Raw genomic sequence first — 14,561 nt, 5'->3', positions numbered from 1 at the left:
CAGAGCGAGATCTAGGAAAGGCGCAAAGCTACACAGAGAAACCCTGTCTCGAAAAACAAAAGATAGATAGATAAATAAATAAATAAATAAATAAATAAATAAATAAATAAATAAATAAATAAATAAATAATAAAAAATAAAAATAAAACAAGAAAAGTCACCAATAGGAAACACCTCAGACAATAGGAAAAAGGACCAATGTTAAGGGCAGATAACTCCAGCCCCTCAAGTCTGTGTTATTGCTACTTATTTCAATTTCTAGTGCTTTTTAAGCAAAAATAACCATTCCTCAATCAACTGACAAATGTGAAAGAGTGTGGTAACACTCCTCCCACAGAGAGCCCAGGATTGAAGGTATCCCAATACCATGGAGCTTCCCAGGCTCAAAGGTAAGTACCTGGGCACATGGAGGAATGCCCAGTATGGCTGAGGCACCTGAAGTCAGAGACCAAAGCCCAAACTTCCGCAATGCAGGCAAGGTCAGTACTGGCCCACGTGGAAGTGGGGGAGACAAAAGGAGCAAGAAAAGAAGCATAGGCAAGGAAAGGCTGAGGCTGCACCAACGACACCTGGAAGGGAGGACAGCAGTACATACACCCAGTGCCCAGAAAGCCAACACAGGAGCCAGCAATGCCTTTGGCTGAGAGTTACCAGACTGATCAAGAAGGGCATTGTGGCACATGTCTACAATCCCATCACTCCAGAGCCTGGATTATATGTCAAGGTGTAGGAAGGATAACACAAAGGCCCTCCAATGACTCTTTGGGTCACACTACAGATGCACAGGTCCCAGACCCTTTGTCATAACACAAAGCAGCAGGGAGGTGTCAGGATAGAGGACTCGCCTGGCAGGCTAGGCCACTAGAATGTCCAAAGAACAGATGATCTGTACACATAGACCACAGAGTTTACAGGATCTGTGAAAAGAATCAACTGTCAGAACAAACTGTCAACTGCCCAATTTTTTTGAAAAAGGATAGAGAGGGAACAATTTCAGGGAGCTGATACAGGTATTTTGTTGTTCTACAGTGAGAGCATGACTCATAGCCACAGAGGGCTGGCCAAACCATTATCTACAGGGGGCTGGTCAACCCACCGGCCACAAAGGGCCCAGCCTCTCTAATGACCAGACATTGGTCACCAGCCACATAGATGCTCAAAGCCTCATCAGCTGAGCTTCCTAGTCCACATACAAGCATGGAAATAGTCCCAGCTGCCCAGCTTGGAAAACTTGGTCTACTGATTACAAACCACCATCCTCTGTGCTCAGATGACAGGAAGACACCCGCATCTGTCCTTGGCAGGTCCTCCCTCTGATGCTTCTCACTCCCTATTCCCTTGGGGGCAGCCTACTATATACAGAGAATCCTATCTTGACCATGGAACAGCACACAACTATGGGGAACCCAATAGACAAGGGTGATACTAAGGGCCCCACGGACCTACTTCAGAGTAGGATGGCTTGTCATTCTATCAGAAGATAAAGACCAAGCACAGCAAATGGAATTGGCTTAAGTGAGGGCAAAAAGACTTAAAGAACCATACTACAGGATGAACACTTGTGGGGTGGGAAGACGGTATCACAGAAGGGTGGCTGGAAAGCCAGGTGAAGCTTTGGACAAGACAAGGAGACAAGAGAACCAAACAACACAGCAGGCATGGAGGACACAGGCAGAGACAGTCTCAGTCTCTCAGTCTCTGTCAATCTCTCTCTCTCTCTCTCTCTCTCTCTCTCTCTCTCTCTCTCTCTCTCACACACACACACACACACACACACACACACACACACACACACACACAGTCAGGCTTCCACATTCACAAGGCTAAGGAGGACAACAGGCATGAGGTGAGGCTGTGACTTCAGAGGTGTCTCAAGTGCACCCACAGAATGAGGGCTCTAGAACAAGGACAGAGAGCAGAAAACAAAGATCAAGGGCAAATCAGAGATGAGGTGTCAACAACCAAGGCCTGAGGGAACATGGAGAAGGATGGCCAAGGAAAATATGGGCAACCAGATATCAACATCTGTCCATAGGCCAGATGAGAGAGAAGAGGCGGGTGGAGCTGTGAGGTATTCAAATGGCCTGCAACAAAAGCCAAAAGCCAAGGTTAAAGGGGGGTTTGGGGGGCACTAGGCTCCTTAGCCTCCAGCACTAACCCAGCTCACACCAGCAGGTAGGCAGATAGCACTTTTTTTCTATTCAAAGGGATGAGGAGGATGAGGCATGTGACCTACAAAGTCCCTTCCCCTGCCAATTGTGGAACCCTGCACTGCCGGCATGTACAGACATGTTCCTCCAGGGCTCATCTATGTAAAATGCTGAGCTACATGAAATTAGCTACAGTCAGAGCTAGCAGTTCACAGTCTACTCGAAGCCTAACTAAGGAACTTATCAGCCTGAATTTACAGAAACACAGCATTCAGTGCTTGAGCCCCATACTGTCATACATTTTCTCCACTCAAAACCCTACTTTGGGCTAGCAAGATGGCTCGGTGGAAAAAGGCACTTGCTGCTACCAAGCCTGAGTTAGATTCCTAGGATTCATATGATGAAAGGAGAGAATTCTTCTTTAAGTTGGCCTCCACACAAGTATTATGGCACACACACCACACCACATCCACAAAATATATAAAAAAATAAATAAAACAAAAAGAAAAGCTACCCTGAGCAACAAGGCACAACCATTCAGACATTCTGCCCTCGGTATACTGAGCCTGAGCATCTCTAGACACCAGGTTCCACAAAAGCCCACAAAAAAAGAGGCCAAAACCCACAACGATAATAGGCCAAGTTCTGTCTAAAGAACATGACTGGTACTGATCAGTCTCCACATACTTCTGAGGCAAGAGAAGATTGTCACTTCTCTTCCAGATAGAGCAAAGTACCACACCTATGCCTCAGGCCTCTGAGAGAGATGAAATCCAAGTATAGCTTAAGCCTATTAGAGGCCAAGGCCAGGAAAGCTTGGTCAGGCGGCTGAAGGCTCAGGCAGAGCCAAGTCCATGACACTGGTCCCTCATGCCTATTCACACAGGTAATCTAGTCAACAGTCACTTATACCCAGGCACCTGACCCCTTTTATTCTTTAAACTACATGTAAGAAAAGAGACACTCCAACATGTCAACTGGTGGCTGTCATGAAGCAGCCTGGGATGAGCCTGTGGATCCTGGTACCCTTGGCTTTCTTGAGTTTTTTTGTTTTGTTTTGTTTTTTGGTTTGGCTTAGTTTTTTGAGACAGGGTTTCTTTGTGTAGTAGCCTTGGTTGTCCTGGAAGTAGCTCTGTAGACTAGGCTGGCCTTGAACTCACAGACATCTGCCAACCTCTGCCTCCTATACTTTTGTGAGTTTTAATACTATTGTTTCTGAGGTTTCTGGGTTTTAGTGGAATTTTGTGGGATTTTTTTTATTTTGTTTTTGTCTTGTTTTGTTTTTCAGTGCTGAGTAACAAACCTAGGGCTTCAAGCATGCTAGACAAGTGGCCTCTGTCACTGAGTTATACTCCCAAACCATACATTTAATAATAATTATACCTTTAGACAATAATAAAATAAATTTTGAATTGTATTTGTTTTTTTGTTTTGCTTTGTTTTGTTTGTTTCTCAAGGCAGTTTCTCTGTGTAGTCATGGCCATCCTGGAACTCTCTCTGTAGACCAGGCTGGCCTCACCTGCCTCTGTGCAGAGCTCCCAAGTGCAAGGATTAAAGGCTTGTGCTACCATGCTTGGAAAATTCTGAAAATTTAAAAATAGGAAAACATCACTGTAAAGGGGAGATGCAACGCCAAGAGATGGTAACAAAAGAGCGTCTTCTGCCACCAATCAACACAAGCAGTACCTTCCCTGCCAGCAGCCTGTCTTCAGGAACAGAAGTCCCTTCAAAATCATGGCCACTGCAGGAAATGCAGAGAAGCCACAGTGGTCAGAAATTTCAACTGAGGGAAAACCACAAGCACATTTACGTGACAATGCTTTTATTTAAATAATGTTTTCCATTCTCAAATTTTCTCAATTTGCATTAATACTGACACTCAAGAGTAAGGGGGCCTTCCAGAGAAATGAAGTTGCCAAGCACTTGTTTCCTTCCCACAAGAGTTAAGCATCAACACTGCAGGAGGACTATGCTTCGAGGGAAATAAAATCAATCCTAGTTTCGATGTGACTTGTTCAGGGTTCACCTGTTTCGCCTAACCCACACTAATGAACAGGTGGATAAAAATGAAGCCAAGTGCATCAAAGGAAACATGCAATCCTGAAGCACAATACACCTGCAAGTTTCATCATGCACAGGACACCCAGCCCTCTGCCTTCAGGTCTGACAAGCCCATGGTGAAACTGCTCCACCCACTAAGCGTAACTTCCTCCTGCCCTGGAGCCAGACCAGACCCAAGTGACCCTCCAAAAGAGAAAAGAAAGCAAAGTGGGAGACTGGAGACCCTGCTGCCCCAAGCAGGAGGGACTTCAGGCTTCCGGGAGGCCAAGTCAGTTACTGTGGGCCCAAGGAGATGAAACCACCCCAGCTGGTGATCCACAGTTTCATTCATCCACTTCCCAGGATTTCAGTTGTCTGCGTCAGACAATTGCTCACCATCCTCAGGGCAAATCTCTCTAGATAGAGCAGAGGTGCTGTTGCCAAACCACCAAAGCACTCTGCCCCAACAGCAGAGACTTGGGTCTCATTTTCCCCTCCCTTGCCAACACACCCAGCTGAGGGGGTAGGAGACAACTTTTCTAAGCCTCTGGGAACTCTTTTTACACCTCAGGAGGAAGAAAAAGAGAATTTCTCTCCCTCAACACTGGAATTTGAAGATGTCCAAATAAAAGGCACACATGTCTAGCTGGCTTTAGTCACTAAAAGGAATCTCAACCCACTGGCGTAACTGGCAAGGAACGGAGCAGCAACTGTCCTCCATATCTGAGTGCAATCTATGCTCCATGCACCTCCCAAATAAGAAAGGAAAAACAGAAAACTTGGGAACCGCACAGAGACAAGAAACCGGGGATCAAAAAGAACAAAAGAGCTGTGGGCAAAGTATGTAAAACGAGACAAAAAGTGGTCATTGTGACTCCCCCACACCCTAATGGGTAAACCCACAGGCACTCTGGCCAGGACCTCCAATGAACCTTCAGTTGAAGCCCAGCAGGTTATCCCACCTCCCGTAGGAAGCAGGAAGCCTGCTTACCCTGCCAGCTACATCACTATTGCCATGGGCAGTACAGGTCAGAGAAACTCCTGAGCCAGGGTGGCAAGCAGCTAGCTGCAGACCCTAAAGCCCCTCAAAAATGCAGATTGCTAGCTAGATACAGTGATACACACACAACTCTTGCATTTACAAGACCAAAGCTAACCTAAGCTGTAAAGCAAGGTCCTTCTCATCTAATTCCAGAAAGAATGCAGACAGCTGAACAAAACCAATCTAAAAATCAATCCCTTGAGATTAATCATGCCCACCCTCCCGAGTGCCACATACACATGCTAGATAGGTCCAAGACCCTTCCTCAAGCTCCACCATGGATTAACAGGCTATCTAGCTACATTTTGTCAGATCTTCTTGTATTCTCTTCATCTAAAAATTTCCTGTAAAACTCATGCCAAGCCAGAGGTGTTGGCATATACCTGGAATCCTGGCACTCAGGAGGAAGAGGCAGGAGTATCAACACAAATTCAAAGCCAGCCTGGTCTACAAATTCCAGGCAAGCCAGAGTTACATAGTAAGACATGCCTCATTTTTAAAAAGTGTAGGAAGCAGAGGCATGGTGGTACGGGCCTTTAATCCCATCACTCAGGAGGAAGAAGTGAATGTATCTCAGTTTGAGCTCAGCCTAGTCTACAGAGGAGTTCAGGACAGTCAGGGCTACATAAAGAAACCCTGTCTCAAAAATTAGCTGGTAATGGCACATACCTTTAATCCCAGCACTCAGGAAGCGAAGGCAGGTAGATCTCAAAAGCTGAGGACAGTCTAGTCTACAGAGAAAGTTCTAGGACAGCCAGGGCTACACAGAGAAACCCTGTTTCAAAAAAAAAAAAAAAAAATTAAAACTGGGCAGGGAGGGGTGGGGGAGAGATGGCAGCTAGAGCAGAAAGGCAGTTGGTCATCAAATCTGAAGACTAAGTTTAAACCCTGGAAACACATGGTGGACACAGAGAACAGTTATTCTGAAGTCTTTTATTATTATTATTTTTATGGTTGCTGGACTCAAAAGATGGCTCAACAACTAAAAGCACTTGAGTTACCACAAATGCACTGTGGCACATTCATACAGCAAATAAATGTAAAAATACCATTTTTTTTAAACATTAACACCAAATATCAAGAACTTACTTACACCCAAATCTTTCAAATTAACCATTTCTGTCTACCTCTTCACCAGTTACCTAAAACACAAATGTATAATACCTACCATGATTTATAAATCAACAGCATGGTGGGCACACAGCTGTGACCTCTGCCCATCTCTCCCTCTTCCCTTCTCACACTATCCTTCAGGGTACCAACCTCTGCTGCTGCAGTCAAAATGAAAAATCACAATAAAGCTTCCTTTAGTCACCTCTCCACGAAGCTGGAACAAAAGCCTCCCCAGGTGTGGGCTGTACATCTGTACTTGCAAATCCCAAAGATGTCTGCCACAAGCAGAACCTCACATTCCATCAATATGACAAAACAGACAACCATCATTTTAAAAAAACACAAAACGTTTATTTTGTAAAATATACACGTGTATGTATATGCACACTATAACTGACATGTGAAGTCAAACCATAATTTTTCTAAAGACTTATTTTTACTTCTATTTATGGGTGTATGTGTGTATGCACACATGTGTATAATTGCTCACAGAAGCCAAAAGATGGCGTCAGATCTCCTGGAACTAGTTACAGGGATTTGTGTACCTCCCAACATGGGTCCTGGGAACTGAACCACCAGAGTCCTGTGGAAAGGCAGCAAGTGAGCCAGCCATCTCTTAAGCCCCACAACCATGATTTTTAAAAAAGACTTAAAAAACAAAATACGATGTTTTAAAACAAACAAACAAACTATTAGGGGCTGTAAAGCTAGATGGTTCAGTGCTTGCCTAGCACATTTAAGGGTCTCAGACTGACAGCCCAGCACTACCAGAGAAAGAGAAAGAAAAATCACTATGAGCTAAATAAAACACTATCTGCTGAGTTAAAAATCTATTATCATACACATTAGAAAAATTACTGCTGAGTTAAAAATCTATTATCATACACATTAGAAAAATTACTGCAGCCAGGCAGTAGTGATGCACACCTTTAATCCCAGCACTCGGGAGGCAGAGCCAAGCGGATCTCTGTGAGTTCGAGGCCAGCCTGGGCTACAGAGCGAGATCCAGGACAGGCACCAAAAACTACAGAGAAACCCTGTCTTGAAAAGAAACAAAAAAAGAAAAAAATTACTGCTACATACCTAAGAGAACTGTAAACAAAAATTAAAAAATAATAGAAAAATAAATTTTAAAAAGTGAAAAAAAAAAAAACCTCTTATATTCCCAACAGCATTAACCACAACAGTCCCATAAAAAAGGAGTGAGTGAGTGACGAACTGACACATGCCCCAGGGTGGACAGACCTTAAGGACATTGTGCTCAGTGAAAGAAGCCTATCCTACATAAGTCTAAATATGCAAATGTTCATAGAAGTCTCCTCCACAGACAGGCTGGTCAGTGACCACGCATACTATGGAGTATTGTGTGGTATGTGGACTGACATACTGAAGGGAGACAATCGATACTGCACAACTTTGTGGACATAACAAAACGACAGTCTTCATAGCAAGCAAATCATGTCTTGATTTTAAACTGTTGTAACATAGCAGAGTAGAAGCACAGGACATAAAACATCTTATTTCCCCATGTTTCCTTCCTACGGGTTTTGAATGGTAGACATCTGTAGGCACTAGCAATACAACTGAAAGTAAAGAGAGACCAAACATTGCTCATTTCCCACAACCAGGATGCATACACAAGTGCAGATGCAAATGCAGTGGGTCCAGAGAGCCTCTATTCCCCTTCTTATCCTCAGTCCCATGTCCCCTTCCCAGGGTCACTGACCCAGGACCTGTGTAAAGGTATGCAGACAGCCAAACCCAAGATGCCAGTATGACTGGTTGCCTTCAAACTTTTCCAAAGGATGCTGCTTCTGAGTGACCTGACAGTTTCCTTTGCCTCCAAGGACAAAAACTACTCTCATATCTCACCCAGTGTAATCAAAGAAAATCAAGAAGACGTTTTCTGACCCTGGAGCCTACAATCACAGAAGGTCATATGCAACCCTCCAGAATGCCAAACCCTAGAGACCATGGCTTTATAAGGCTATCCATGTCCCCCTCCTGAATGCTGACTCTCAATATCATGGCCTCAGAAAGCCTCTGTGATCTTGTAACATTAACCCTAGAAACAGCATTTGGAGAGGCATCATGACCTTCTCAACACTGAACATTAAAACCAAACAAAGCCTTAGGAGTCCATCTGTGACCTCCCAAATACTGGTCCAGGAACTTCCTAGCCTTGTTCACAAGGTCATAACCTCTTTGATTTCACACTAGAGCTTTTCTTCTTGTCAGTACTACAAAGCCATACAACAGACAAGCAGAGAAGACCAGCAATAGGTAGGTTGGGCACAACAGGCTTCTCTAGATAGGTCCCAGAGTCTGTATTTAAACTTAGATACTAGAAACTTTGTAGCCCACTAATCCAAACAGAATCCTATTTCAAGCTCTGCCTCTTTCACTAGGGCTAGCTTCACTAACTGCTTTACAACCAAACTAAACAAAACCCCTAAGGACCCGGCCGCAGTTCTGCAGGCACCACTGCCCCCTAGTGGTGAAGCACACTTCGTCAGCTTTCACCTGTGAGCTACCACTCCAGGCCAGCCTCATACACTAAGGACACAGCAGCAGAAAATGAAACAACTCTGTGATGCAAATAAATCCCACCATGTTCCAGTCAGTTGAACATATAGTGAATGGAACCAACAGTTTGGAAACAGTGCCAATTCCTACAGTCCCACAGATCCACAAGCTGTCCCTGGTGCTTACTAGGGCCTGCAACATCCCATCCATGGCAATGACACCCTCAATGGTCTGGAAGGAAGAGTGGGTCAAGGTACACAGGCTCCAGTCCAGAAAGCTGGCCATCTTTCTCTGCTTGACATCAGGACGTATGATGAACCTGCAGTGGAATACAAACACAGGAGATGCTCAACAAGACTCACCCACATCCCACCAACCACGACACACATTTCTTCCCAGTCACCTTATATCCCTAAGCAAGTCAGCTGCCTGCATACATAACACTCTCTCTCTAGGAAACCAAGCCCCTGACCATCATGGTCCAGCAGCTGATTCCCCATCAGGAGCTCTCATAAAGTTATTCACAGGCCTCACCACCCTTCCTCCTTCCCTCCTGGGCCCCAACTCATCCAGCAGCTTCACAAATCAATGGACACCTTTATCCCCACCACAGCCAGGGAACATCTTCCTACTTCTCAGCTCCAACTCCTTCCAAGTATATCCCTTAACCTCAGAATACACCCTCAAAAACCTAGTCCAATAGCCAACCCCAACCCTAGGACTTCTCTACCACAACTCTATGGAGTCATACAACTCCCACCTTATGCTGCATATACCTGTTTCCTTCCACCCAACATCCAACTGGCAATGTGAGCCCAGACCTCTGGCTCAGTGACTCTATACAGGTCCTATAATGGAAAAAAAACAAGCAAAGTTCTGCCCTCTCAGGACTGACGCCAAAAGAGAATGCAATCCAGAAGTGTAACACCAGAAGAAAGAAACTAGAAGACAAATTGCAGACAGGGTAACAGAAGGTGCTACCTCCCCAAAGAAGGCTTACAGACGACCTCAAGGGTACTTGCAAGGGAGAGTTGAACAAGGAAGGACACCAGCCACATGGGAAAGCTCCATATCAGGGGGAAAAGGAGCTAAGAGGAGATACTTAGCAGTAAGTATAGGGACCAGGGACCAAAGGGTCCAGGCAGGCCAGGCAGCAAGTCTGATGAATGTCTTAACTACAATCCCAGGATATTCAGGTAGGTGAATGGAAATGGAGGTGCCAGCAGGGAATCGTAAAGTAGTTCCTAGTGAATAGTGGGACTGTCTATAGAGAAGGGAGCTATGAGTCCTGGGGACAGAGAGGTCCACTTTGGGGTATTCCACATGCAATGCCCATTAGAGAGTCACATGAAGCACCAGCCAGTGGGCTATCTGAGTCCACAGTTCAGAGAAGAGTCAGAACTGGAACCACCAGTTATGATATCCACCCACCCTCTAGTACCCTAACACCTAAACCCATTTATTGTCACTATATCTGTCCAGCTCATCTAGAGGGCCAGTTAGAGCCACATGCACTCTCTTGGTACAAACTCTCTCAGCATACACTGGTTAGTACTGTGATCCAGCCCCTCCCAAAGCATGTGGAAGCAAGCAGAAGTGGACAGCTGGCACTCTTCATCATCCCATGAGTGGTAAAGACCCCACCTCCTATGGGTCACACATCTCACGGGATATGCTCATGGGTTTAGGTTCCCTATTTCCAAACAACATAGTCCAATTCCTGTCTGACCTCAGTAGTCCTCTTGCTCAATCTATGTGGCAGATGACCAAAGCTTTTCCCTAAGCAGCACCTACACAGTCTAGTATTTGTCCTCTGCCTTTATCTTGCCATGGCTCATATGCACAGATTTACTTCAATGGCAAAGTACACCTTTAAACTTTAGAAAAATGTAAAGTCACTTGCTATATTACAAACTACTACTTTGACAACTAAAGAAAAAGCAACGTTGAGCCATCAGCAGGCCAAACTGCAAAAGCAGCAGAACATCTACACAAAAGAGGTAGAGCCATAAGACTGGTGGTTGCCAGCAGCAGAAACTAGAATCAACAAAGAGTAGCTGCTTTAGAACAGCAATAACTCTGACAGCGGCCACAGTACTATAAAAGGCAGCTGAAAAGGGAAGACAGCAGCCACAGTAGGAGAAAGAATAACAGCAAAGGTAGAGAGAAGACAAGAGACAGTGGAGATTGAGACTACAAGACAGAGGCTATGAAGAGCCAGAGATGAAAAACTACAGGCCCTACTGTTCGTGAGAACCATCAAGGCTTTAAGTTCTAGGGCTTCAAACCACCAGGCCATGGAGCTGTGACACTGAACATTACCCAGCACTTAGGAATCCCAATACCTATACTTGCATACCAGCTGCTGCCAAGGGATGAGGAATACTCATAAAACTAAGGGTCCTAGCATCTTTAGCCTTCTCAGAAACTCTAACACTTGTAGAACTAAGGCCACTACTATCAGAAGCTTGCACAAGATCCCTAACACTAGAGGACACCACCTGCTGCTGTTTCTGCCTGCTTACTCCTGCAATTTGATGCTATCAAATGCTAAGGTACACAAAAAATACCAAGACCAGTACTAAAGTTTTTCACTGCCTACCTATGATTCTACATGAGTAAAGCAAAGGGATACCCAGACAGCTAACTAGGAATCCTAGTGGTTGGACTGACTTGAACACAGCCTCAGACTGAAATAGCAAAGGTGACATACCTAAACATAATAAAGGCAGTTTACAGAAAGCCCATAGCCAACATCAAATTAATGGAGAGAAATTCAAAGCAATTCCACTAAAATCAGGAACAAGACAAGGTTGTCAACTCTCGCCATACCTGTTCAATATGGTACTTGAAGTATTAGCTAGAGCAGTAAGACAACTGAAGTGAAACAAACAGGAAAGGAAGAAGTCAAAGTATCATTTTTTGCAAATGATATGATAGTATACATAAGTAACGCTAAAAATCCCACCAGGGAACTCCTACAGCTGATAAACACTTTTAGTAAAGTTGCTGGATATAGGATTAACTCACAAAAATCGGTAGCCCTCCAATATACAAATGACAAATAGACTGAGAAAGAAATTAGGGAAACAACACTTTTCACAATAACCTCAAATAATATAAAATATCTTGGAGTAACTCTAACCAAGCAAATGAAAGACATGTATGATAAAAACTTTAAGTCTTTGAAGAAGAAATTGAAGAAGATATCAGAAGATGGAAAGATCCCCCATGCTCATGGATCACTAGGATCCATAGTAAAATTTAACATAGTAAAAATGGCCATCCTACCAAAAGCAATCTACAGATTCAATGCAATCTCTATTATAATTCCAATGCAATTCTTCACAGACCTTGAAAGGACAATTCTCAACTTCATATGGAAAAACAAAAAAACCCAAGATAGCTAAAATAATCCGGAACAATAAAAGAACTGCTGCTCACCATTACCAATTCTAAGTTGTACTACAATGCCATAGTAATAAAAACTGCATAGTATTGGCATAAAAACAGATATGTTGATCAATGGAATCAAACTGAAGACCTAGACATAAATTCACACACCTAAGGACACCTGATTTTTTTATAAAGAAGCCAGAAATACACACTGGAAAAAAAGACAGCCTCTTCAACAAGTGGTTCTGATCAAACTGGATGGCTGCATGCAAAAGAATCCAAATAGATTCATATTTATCACCCTACACAAAACTCAACTGCAATTGGATCAAAGACCTCAACATAAAACCAGATACACTGAATCTGATAGAAGAGAAAGTGGGGTTTAGCCTTCAATTCATTGGCACAGGAGAAGATTTTCTGAACACACCACCATTAGCACAGGCACTAAGATCAACAATTAATAAATAGGACCTCATAAAACCGAACAGCTTCTGTAAGGCAAAGGACATTGTCATTCAGACAAAGCGGCAGTCTACAGAATGGGAAAAGATTTTTACCAACTCCCTATCTGACAGAGAACTAATATCCAAAATATATAAAGAACTCAAGAAACTAGGTATCAAAACACCAAAATCCAATTAAAAAATAGGGTACAAAGCTAAACAGAAAATTCTCAACAGAGGAAACACAAATGGCTGAGAAACACTTAAAAGAAATGTTCACATCTTAAGCACCAAAGAAATACAAATCAAAACTACTTTTGAGATTCCATTTTACACCGGTCAGAATGCTAAGATCAATAACACCAGTGACAGCTCATGCTGGAGAGAATTTGGAATAAGGGGAACACTCATCCATTCCTGGTGGGAGTGCAAACTTGTACAGCACTTGGAAATCAATGTGATGATCTTGGGCATATACCCAAAGGACGCTTTAACCCACCACAAGGACAATTGCTCATTCATGTTCATTGCTGCTGTATTCATAATAGCCAGAAACTGGAAACAAGATAGATGTCCCTCAACAGAAGAATGGATAAAGAAAATGTGGTACATTTACACAATGGAGTATTACCCAGCTATTAAAAAAAAAAAAAAAATGACATCATGAAATTTGCAGGCAAATGGATAGAACTAGAAAAAAAAAAATCATCCTGAGTGAGGTAACTCAGACCTAAAAAGATAAATATGGTATGCATTCACTTATATGTGGATATTAGCCATTAAATAAATGATAACTAAGCTACAATCTGTAGACCCAGAGAGGTCAGGTACAGAGGAAGGGAACTGGGGGCCACATGGATAACCCTGGGAGGGGGAAATAGAAATGATTTTATAGGTGGACTGGGGCAGGGAAGGAGGATGGGAAATGGGAGGATCAGGTAAAGAGGATGGGAGGTAGAGTTGAGGGAGGGAATAAGGGGAGAGATAACTAGAATTGAGGGGCATTTGAGTGGTGTTATGGAAACCTAGTGTAGTGGAAACCTCCTAAAATAATATGAAAGCAATCCCAATGATGTCTCCAACTAATGAGGGAGACAGTTCTATCTGATCATCTCTTATCACCAAATGAAGCTTCCGGTACCAGGACTGGGTTACATCCAATTGAACCATTGGCCAAAAGGGTCACACTGAAATCCCCAAAAAAACCAGGCTGTTGCCAAGACAATGGGTTGTTCTCCACAATCTGACAGCAAGGCCCCATTGCTGAAGACAACATCCACACAACTCATTGAACATAGAGTGGTTGAGCTGGTGCCCACACAGAACCTTCATTCCTTCATTCTATGCCTATGGTATGGGTAGGTACTCTGCAGGTTACCAAAAGAGAAACATAAAACACCAACCCAGCCATAAAACCTTTGATCGACAATCTGTTCTGTCTGTAAAATATGGTAGGGCTTGTGAGGGAACTAACCAATGTCTGATTTTACTTAAGGCCAATTCCATAAGATGGAACCCATACCTGACACTGCTTGGGTGACAAAGAACCAGACACTAGATAGCCCTGGTCTTTAAAAAAATAAATAAAGTAACAATAAAACAACTCCTAATGACATTCTGCTGTACTCATTGGTCAGTGCCTTGCTCAGCCATTATCAGAGAAGCTTCTTTCTACAGCAGATTGGGAACAAACACAGAGACCCACAGCCAGACATTATGCCAAGAAAGAAACCTTAGAACACATCTAAATGAGATGTCTCCATCAAATCCATCACCTCAGAGCTCAAGGAACCCCAAGCAAGAGGATGTGGAAAAAATGTAAGAGCCAGAGGGATGGAGGTCACCAAG

At 43.5% G+C, this 14,561-nt stretch overlaps 1 protein-coding gene across 1 annotated transcript in view; it reads right to left on the bottom strand.

The window, feature by feature from the left end:
• Tbcd (tubulin folding cofactor D) overlaps positions 1–14,561 on the bottom strand; it is a 173,988-nt gene that overhangs the window by 138,279 nt on the left and 21,148 nt on the right. The window contains exon 7 of the mRNA XM_059272344.1: positions 9,058–9,190. Coding sequence (XP_059128327.1) covers positions 9,058–9,190 — 133 coding nt within the window. The remainder of the gene's footprint in view (positions 1–9,057; positions 9,191–14,561) is intronic.

Source organism: Peromyscus eremicus, chromosome 8a (genome assembly GCF_949786415.1).
Source record: "Peromyscus eremicus chromosome 8a, PerEre_H2_v1, whole genome shotgun sequence".
Lineage (NCBI taxonomy): Eukaryota > Metazoa > Chordata > Mammalia > Rodentia > Cricetidae > Peromyscus > Peromyscus eremicus.
Note: the sequence above shows the minus strand (reverse complement) of the source record. Positions and strands in the feature narration are given on the sequence as shown.